This window comes from Pelodiscus sinensis, chromosome 32, assembly GCF_052426305.1.
Source record: "Pelodiscus sinensis isolate ZL-2025 chromosome 32, ASM5242630v1, whole genome shotgun sequence".
Taxonomy (NCBI): domain Eukaryota; kingdom Metazoa; phylum Chordata; order Testudines; family Trionychidae; genus Pelodiscus; species Pelodiscus sinensis.
The window spans coordinates 13,262,519-13,270,968 of record NC_143083.1 but is presented as its reverse complement, the minus strand read 5'-3'; the positions used below and the strand labels follow the sequence as shown (position 1 = coordinate 13,270,968).

The 8,450-nt window shown below is 50.0% G+C and overlaps 1 protein-coding gene across 1 annotated transcript; it reads left to right on the top strand.

The window, feature by feature from the left end:
* Positions 1–4,263: 4,263 nt before the first annotated feature.
* Positions 4,264–5,753, top strand: MRPL34 (mitochondrial ribosomal protein L34). The gene is made up of 2 exons (XM_075902779.2): positions 4,264–4,422; positions 5,145–5,753. The coding sequence occupies exons 1-2, from the start codon at positions 4,376–4,378 to the stop codon at positions 5,455–5,457; spliced, it is 360 nt and encodes a 119-aa protein (XP_075758894.1). The 5' UTR covers positions 4,264–4,375; the 3' UTR covers positions 5,458–5,753.
* Positions 5,754–8,450: the final 2,697 nt, after the last annotated feature.

Here is an 8,450-nt window from a genome sequence, read left to right as displayed (position 1 = left end):
TCCCCAATGGCAACGAAAACACAGCCTTTTTTTTCATGGAATCCAGGATTCCGGGTTCTACTCCTGACTGCTGCTGATGCAGTCTGTGACCTTGGGTGAGTCATTCTGCCTTTCTGTGCCTCAGTTTCCCTGCTCTGTAAAATTAGGATAATGATAGTCTCCTTTAGAAGAACGGCGGGAGAATTAATTCTGTTTAGAAACAATATCCTCCAGGCACTTTATGAAGTATTATTTTTAAGGCAGCATCCGGATTAGATTTGAGAAGGAGAAGCGGTGGACCCTTTTATATCTGCTAGTTAGTCCCAAGACCAGTTTGTGCATTTATCAGATTATCATGGTGCCCACTGCAGCTATAGAAAAGTTCATTACATCAGGCATGACATTTAAGCACCCAGAATCAAAGAGGAACAATGAATAATCAATTTCTTGTGATAGAAAGTAACTGACAATGCGGAACTTGTTGTTTTTCCATCGAGTAATCAGTAGCCTGGGAACAATTCCTGCTCCATCTACAGAGCAACGGCGAGCCGCCAATTACATTTTCCAAGTCGTGGTAACGATTTATTGTATCTCAAGGATGCCAGCTCGCCTCTGCTCAGTTTGCAAGTTAAACAAGGCTTTTGGTAATGCATGAGCAAAAAAGAATGCAGCTCTCTCCAGTTGGCCACTGCGTTGGCTGCAAAGGGTGAACGTCCCCAGCTATGACTGATACACACCAGGGATGTTAAAAACAGTGTCATGGGGTGACTGTGGAACCGCTGAAAATCACAGTGAAGCCTCCCCAGGGCAGGCCACTAGCTTTTGCTCGCCGGGCTCTGGGAAGGAGGCTTCGCTGTGTGAAACTGACACAGTTAACCAATAAGCACCCGCTTGAACCTTTTCCCATTGACCTGAATAGTGCAGGATCAGCTCCAGAGAGAATCAGAGGGGTAGCCATGTTAGTCTGAATTTGCAAAAGCCATGAGGAGTCCTGTGGCACCTTATAGACTAACAGATTTATTGAAACATAAGCTTTCGTGGGCAAAGATGAAGTGGGTCTATAAGGTGCCACAGGACTCCTCGTTGCTTTTCTTGAGAGAGAGTGGCCTTTTTTCGAAAAAACGTCCCCTGCATCTAACTGCGGCCATGTTCTTTCGAAATTACATCGAAAGAACGCGGCAGTTTTTTCGACCGCGGAAAACCTCGTTTTACGAGGAAGAACGCCTTTTTTCGAAAGTGCCCTTTCGAAAAAAGGTGCAACGTGATGCAAACTGTGCTTTTTCGAAAGAGAGCATCCAGACTGCCTGGGTGCTCTCTTTCGAAATAGCGGCTTGCTTTTCCAAAAGTACGGGTTGTCGTCTCGGCGCTCTTTTTCAAAAGAGGCTTGCAGTCTAAACGAGAGACAGAGAGCGTGCAAGAGTTGATGCTCGTTTCAACTAACTTGAAGGAAGGGCCATGAAAACAGGGAGCCTTTCAAATAATCCCCTTTTTGTTACCAAAAGTTTGACCTACGAAGTGAAAGTAACAAACAGTGCGTACTACCTACTCCAAATAGCATGTGGTGTACCAACATGGACACCCGATGTTTTAATTCCTGCAATACAATTCACCAAACCAGTTTAATACGGGGAAAGCACAAGTCACAAAACCTGCTGCGTAGAGTAACTAATCCAAGAACAGCTGCTCTCTCCCTCCCTAGAGGCGGCTCCGTTCCAAAGGGAAGGGGAAGCTATCCCCGTGGCAAATGCCCAGAAGCTTAATGCTTGTGAAGGGAGCACCAAAACGGATAATAACCAATAGTCTCTCCTGCTAAATATCACAACGATGTTTTCATGGAGGACTCAGAATATCTCGTCCATAGAACGTTTCATCTAACACCTCAAAACGGCATTACAAACATCCAACCTCACCACTCCCCTGGGGAAAGAAGAGTATCATTCTGGTTTTACAGATGGGGAAACCGAGTCACGTGGCTAACATAATAGAGCAGCTCTGTGACGGAGGCAGGAATAGAATCCAGGAGTTGGTGGGGGGGGGGGGTAAGTGTGGCTGGGAGGAAGGGGAGCGGGGGGGGGGGGTAAGTACAAGACAATATTCATCTCCAGATCTCTTTGGGGTCCCAATAATTCCAAAAACAGGATCAGAGAATGAAAAGCCCTGAGACACAGGGCCTGGCAAGGAGAAAAGGGGGAAGGCCTCTCCTACAGCCCTAATGGGCCCCCAAAGCTTTACACTTTTATGCCTTGCACGGCACAGCCCAGTGCCTCTCAAATCAACCCTTAGAGCTCGCAGCAGCAAAGAAACAGCCCGGAACTGTTGCCAGCAAAATCATTTTGACAGAAAATGCATTAAGAGGTTTTTTTTTAATAATCCGTCCCGGCATAGAGCCTGCAGCCCTGTGTGTTGCGCTGACGCCAGACCTACTGGGGTGGCCAGACATCCTGGGAACAGCAGGACAGGAACATCAGCCCTGCGCGTCCCTTTCTCTTCCTGAGGCCAGGGGTTAAAGCTGGGGATATAAAATCCCGTTTAATGGGTTCAGTGGTTATGTTTATATTTAACTGATTAAGGGGGGGGGGGGTTGGCAGCTCCTGCCCACTGGGGGCAGGCTACAGCAGCCCCCGCCACAGATAGGGGCTGCTGCCATGGCTCCCCTTCCCTCCCCCCCCGAGACTGTTGCTATGGCATGTGCAGGCTCATGAGGGACCCAGTGGGGCTAGAGTTGAGCAAGGGGGAAAACTCAGGAGTCCAAGCCCTGCCCTAACACTGCCCCCAGAGCTGGGACAGAACCTAGGAGTCTTAACCCCCACACTCTAACCACAAGACCCCCACCCCCAGTCAGGATATAGCTCAGGGGTCCTGGCTCCCAGCTCCTCCAATCTAACCTCTAGACCCCACTCTCCCCACAAGTCCTGATTCCCAGCTCCCCTGATCCGACCACTAGGCCCCACAGCCAAGGAGAGAACCCAGGAGTCCTGGCTGCCAGCCTCTGCACTGTACCCACTAGACCCCACAGCCAGGGGGAGAACCCAGCAGCGTTTCCTGTAAGCCAAGCGCTTGCGCGGCCGCCCAGGAGAGATTCATAGAATCATAGAACTGGAAGAGACCTCAGGAGTCATCAAGTCCAGCCCCCTGCTCTAGGCAGGACCAATCCCAACTAGATCAACCCGGCCAGGGCTTTGTCAAGCCGAGACTTAAACACCTCTAGGGATGGAGACTCCACTACTTCCCTAGGTAACCCATTCCACTGCTTCACCACCCTCCTAGTGAGATAGTTTTTCCTAATATCCAACCCTGGACCTCTCCCACCACAACTTGAGACCATTGCTCCTTGTTCTGTCATCTGTCACTACTGAGAACAGCCTCTCTCCATCCTCTTTGGAACCTCCCTTCAGGAAGTTGAAGGCTGCTAACAAATCCCCCCTCAGTCTTCGCTTCTGAAGACTAAACAGACCCAAGTCCCTCAGCCTCTCCTCATAAGTCATGCGCTCCAGCCCCCTAATCATTTTGGTTGCCCTCCGCTGGACCCTCTCCAATGCGTCCGCATCCTTTTTGTAGTGTGGGGCCCAGAACTGGACACAATACTCCAGATGTGGCCTCACCAAAGCCGAATAAAGGGGAATAATGACATCTCTGGATCTGCTGGCAGTGCTCCTCTTAATGCAACCTAATATGCCAATAGTCTTCTTGGCTACAGGACACACTGTTCACTCATATCCAGCTTCTCATCCACTGTAACCCCCAGGTCCTTTTCTGCAGAACTACTACTTAACTGGTTGGTCCCCAGCCTGTACCAATGTTTGGGATTCTTCCGTCCCAAGTGCAGGACTCTGCACTTGTCCTTGTTAAACCTCATCAGATTTCTAGTGGCCCAATCCTCCAATTTGTCTAAGTCACTCTGGACCCTATCTCTCCCCCCCAGCTTAGTGTCATCTGCAAACTTGCTGAGGGTGCAATCCATCCCCTCAGCCAGGTCATATTGAACAAAACCGGCCCTAGAACCGAACTGTGCCGCCCAGCTAGTTAGCAGAGCACCCCCTGCCAAGTTTTGGTTTCTCCTGGTGGTGCACATCCGCACCTTGCCCGGTGCACGGAATAAAATTTATTCCGCACAGGATGGAAGCTTAGTGCCTCCCAGCCCCGCCCCTACGCCCTACAGCCAGGGGGAAGCCAGGCGTCCCGGCTCTGACCTCAGGGCAGGGGGCGTGGCCCGTTTCCATGGCGACCCCGGCCCTAGCGATGGGCGGGCCCTGGGCCCGTACGGGGCAGCCGCCGCCCGGGCCACGCCGGGAGAGAACTACAAGCCCCAGGAGCCCTTGCGGCGCCCCGCGCGGGGTGTGAGGATAGGCCCAGCTGCGGGAGCCAATAGGCGAGCGTGTTGTTGGAGGGTGCCGGCATGGCGCTGCTCGCGGGCCGCCTGGGGCCTCTGCTGCCCGGCGGCAGGTAACGCGGGGCGGGGGAGAGGAACTGGGGGGGGGGCAGAATAAGGGGGAGGGGCATGAGGGGGGAGGCGGAAGAAGAGGGGGGGAGCAGGAGAGGGGGGGCTGGAAATTGGGGGGTAAGTGGGGCTGGGAAGAGGAGAGAGGGGGGAAGGGGAATTGGGAGGGGGGCTGGGAGGAGGAGGAGGAAGGACGGGAGGGGCGCTGGGAGGGACGGAGGAAGGGGGCTAGAAGGGGGCTGGGAGGAGGAGGAGGAAGGACGGGAGGGGGGGCTAGAAGGGGGCTGGGAGGAGGAGGGGGAAGGACGGGAGGGGGGCTGAGAGGAGGAGGAGGAAGGACGGGAGGGGGCTGGAGGGAGGCGGGAGGGGGTAATTGGGGCTGGGAGGAAGGGGGGCGGGGATGTGGGTGTAGATGGGGAGGATGGGAAGTCGAAAGCTGTGCTGATTGGCTGACTGGAGGGGGGCTGCATGTCACTGTCTGGGCAGAGCAGAAGGAGTTTTATGACCACGGCATGGGGAGGGGAGGGAGTAAGCTGGCAGAGCTGTATCAAGTGCCTGCATCGCCTGGTGCACTGTCTGGTGCGAACGGATTGGCAGAGTCCCAGTTGTGCCTACAAAATTGCATTATTGGAATGAAAGTCCTAACCTCTCCCTAGCTGTGGGTTGGACACCTTGTGCTTAGATGCCAAACTTTGGGTCATTGTCTTACTTCCTGTTCACCTCCTAGATTGTTTCTACTGCTGCGCGGTGCAGCCTCCCCCTTGCAGCCGAGGACAATTTCCATCCTCTCAGATGCTTTGGGGCGGTCTCCAAGCACCAGCTTGTCCTTCAGACCTGCAGGTATCTTCCAAAGCAGTCCTGCACCACTGTCACCATGGAGCCACCAGCAAATACGTACCAAGGCACGTGGGAATGAATATCAGCCAAAGAACCTGAAGCGTAAACGGACCCATGGCTGGTGCAAGCGTATTAGTACTCGCAGTGGGATCGAGGTGATCCTCCGACGCATGCTGAAAGGCAGGAAATCCCTGAGCCATTGAGTGTTGAGCGTGAAATGTTTCACTCAAGCCTGAACCACCCTCCGCAGCTCATCCCTTTAAAGTGAACCAATCTGAGTCTTTGCAATAACATCAGCTTCTCTGTGTAACACCCTCAAGTCCTAAAATATGGTGAAGAATTATTGAGTGGTACTTTGACAAATGTGGGGTACTGGCTTCACTTGATGGCTAATTATCTTGAAAGGCAATGATTTCAAGTGGTGAAAGTAGTTCTAAAGTAAAAATTGTGCAACTAGAAGGCATAATTACAAAATAATAAAAGAATCCTATCAAGCTTTTACATTGGTTTTGTTAATGCAAAGCTATAGGGGAAGAAAACTGATTTCTTTTTCTTGTGGAAGTAGCATGCACACTTTCTTCTTTCTCTGAAAAGCCTTAAGGGGATGAGTTTTTAATCTGTGAATGTGCCATTAGCATTAGCCACAAGTCAGGGTCTGTGACTTCTCTCCAAAGTGCCCAGAAAACAGTGTGCTTTTGATTCCACTACCCTTTCCCTTATGTGCTGAGTGCACTCAGAAATGTTTGAAGAAAATGAGCATCTTGTTTGTTTGGAATCTAAAGCTGGTGTGGTGTAGGGTTCTGTTTTCTGTCAGTTTAGGGTCTTGCAAATATGTGTCCATTAGGGATGTAAAGGGGTAACTGGTTACCTGGTAAGCGTTAACCAGTGGCTCAGTCGGAGCAGCCCTCTCCGCCTGCAGTGCTGTGGTCCGGCCAGGCTCACCATGTCAAAAGGAGACCAGTTAAACTGGTTAACTTTCTAAACGACAGTTTACATCCCTAATATCCATGAAGAGTCCTGTTGCAGAAAGTGGGGCTCCAGGCAGCCATAGAGTTGTCTTGCATAGATTTAATTGCAAGATCTCAACCTATTGGTGGAGCTTCTGGTAAGCTACAGCAGTAGCAGATGTTGGTTTCTTTTCCTTTTTCTCTGTTAGCAAGAATTCCTTTTGTCATTGGGTAAAGAGTCCAACGCCCAACTTCTTAATGGCACCTGAAGACTTCCCCGAAATTAACACCTGTGCCCAGGAGCCCATAGGCTCCTCTGCATTGCTTACGTTTTCCACTTAGTCCCCCAAATTAACACACATTGGAGATTAAGCTTTGAAAAGACCTTCTCTATTGGGGTGAATTTCACACTAAGTGTGAAGCTATGAGAGCTTTTAAGAATAGAATTTACAGTCTATTTTCAGAAGCAGCGAGGAGTCCTGTGGCACCTTATAGACTAACCGAAGTGTTGGAGGGCAAAGAGCCACTTCGACAGATGCATGTAGTGGAAATTTCCAGAGGCAGGTATAAATATGTAGTCTGTTTTCAGGATTCTCTAAAATACATGGATCAAAATGCCCGTTTTGTTCAACTTTAAACAAATTGACATTGAATAGAAATGTCCCCACTGCATCTATTAATTAAAAGAGTTTTTGATATCAAAAGCTTTGAAAACTTTCCTCTAGTATATTGCGAGCGCCTTGTGCTAAGGTGTAAAACAGACTGTGAAGCTGTCATGTTTTATTCTCTGGCCAAGTTTAGTGCAGTGTGACAAGTATATGAGGCTATCTTGAGGGGAAATTAGCTGCAAAAGCTACCACTGATGGAGTAGTAAAGGTGAGATTCAGGTTTGTGATATTAAGGAGATCCCAAAAGTTGAGATTTCTACCACAAAGTGACTGTATCCAAATGAACAATTGCAGGCAGGCTGGGAGCCACAAAGTGCCCGTTATAAGTGCCTCACTGTTTAGGGACCTAGCTTGAGACCTCTTGGCTACGTCTACACTGGCCCCTTTTCCGGAAGGGGCATGTAAATTTCACGAGTCGTCGTAGGGAAATCCGCGGGGGATTTAAATATCCCCCGCGGCATTTAAATAAAAATGTCCGCCGCTTTTTTCCGGCTTTTAAAAAAGCCGGAAAAGAGCGTCTAGACTGGCCCCGATCCTCCGGAAAAAGTGCCCTTTTCCGGAGACTCTTATTCTTACTTTGAAGTAAGAATAAGAGCCTCCGGAAAAGGGCACTTTTTCCGGAGGATCGGGGCCAGTCTAGACGCTCTTTTCCGGCTTTTTTAAAAGCCGGAAAAAAGCGGCGGACATTTTTATTTAAATGCCGCGGGGGATATTTAAATCCCCCGCGGATTTCCCTACGACGACTCGTGAAATTTACATGCCCCTTCCGGAAAAGGGGCCAGTGTAGACGTAGCCCTTGAGCTCATTTTACAAACCTTTCAAAATGACAGTTAAAATGTTGCCTTGTGACTTTAAAGTGGGAAGGAGTTTGGACCTCTTTGGGACAGTGTATGGGCCGTGAAGTTAGGCCTATCTGACACATTTCTTACCCTAAGTCTGTAGCAGCTGGGGGACACTAATCATGTGCAGAAGGCTGAAAACACCTTTCCTTCCACCTTGGTATTGGCTGCAGAAGGTAGCTGGGAGCAAGAAAGTCCCCATGAGTACCAGTCAAGGTTATTTCCAGAGCCCTCAATTTGAAAAATGGGATTCAGTAGGAGTTTGTGCTCTAGAGGCAGCTGTGGGGAAACATCAGAGCAGCGCTAATAATTCAACACCCCCAAACATCTAACGGCCCCTCTGCTTACAATAAACACAGTCAAGTCTGGCATGATCTCCAAGAAGATCACTAGCTGATACAATGGTGGGTCCTGTATAACTTCTGCAGATACTGAGATGGCTGGCTGTGGGGAGCAAGTTAGTTTATGAGGAGGGACTTTGCTCTTTTGGTACCTGGCAAATGATCACACTTCAAGGTTTAGTATTAAGGGTTGTGTACCTCTCCAGAGGCATGTAGGCAGGGTGGGTGTAGCTTAATGTTGCTGTCTAGAATCATAGAATTCTAGACCTGGAAGGGACCTTGAGAGGTCATCATGTCCAGTTCCTTGCCCTCACGGCAGAACCAACAACCGTCTAGACCATCCCTGATAGTGGTCTATCCCACTGGCTCTTAAATATCTCCAGTGATGGAGATTCCACAAC

Coding starts and splice junctions, on each gene's coding strand:
- MRPL34 (XM_075902779.2), top strand. CDS start 4,376: ATGGCGCTGCTCGCGGGCCGCCTGGGGCCTCTGCTGCCCGGCGGCAG. Junction 4,423..5,144: donor CCTCTGCTGCCCGGCGGCAG/GTAACGCGGGGC, acceptor TTCACCTCCTAG/ATTGTTTCTACTGCTGCGCG.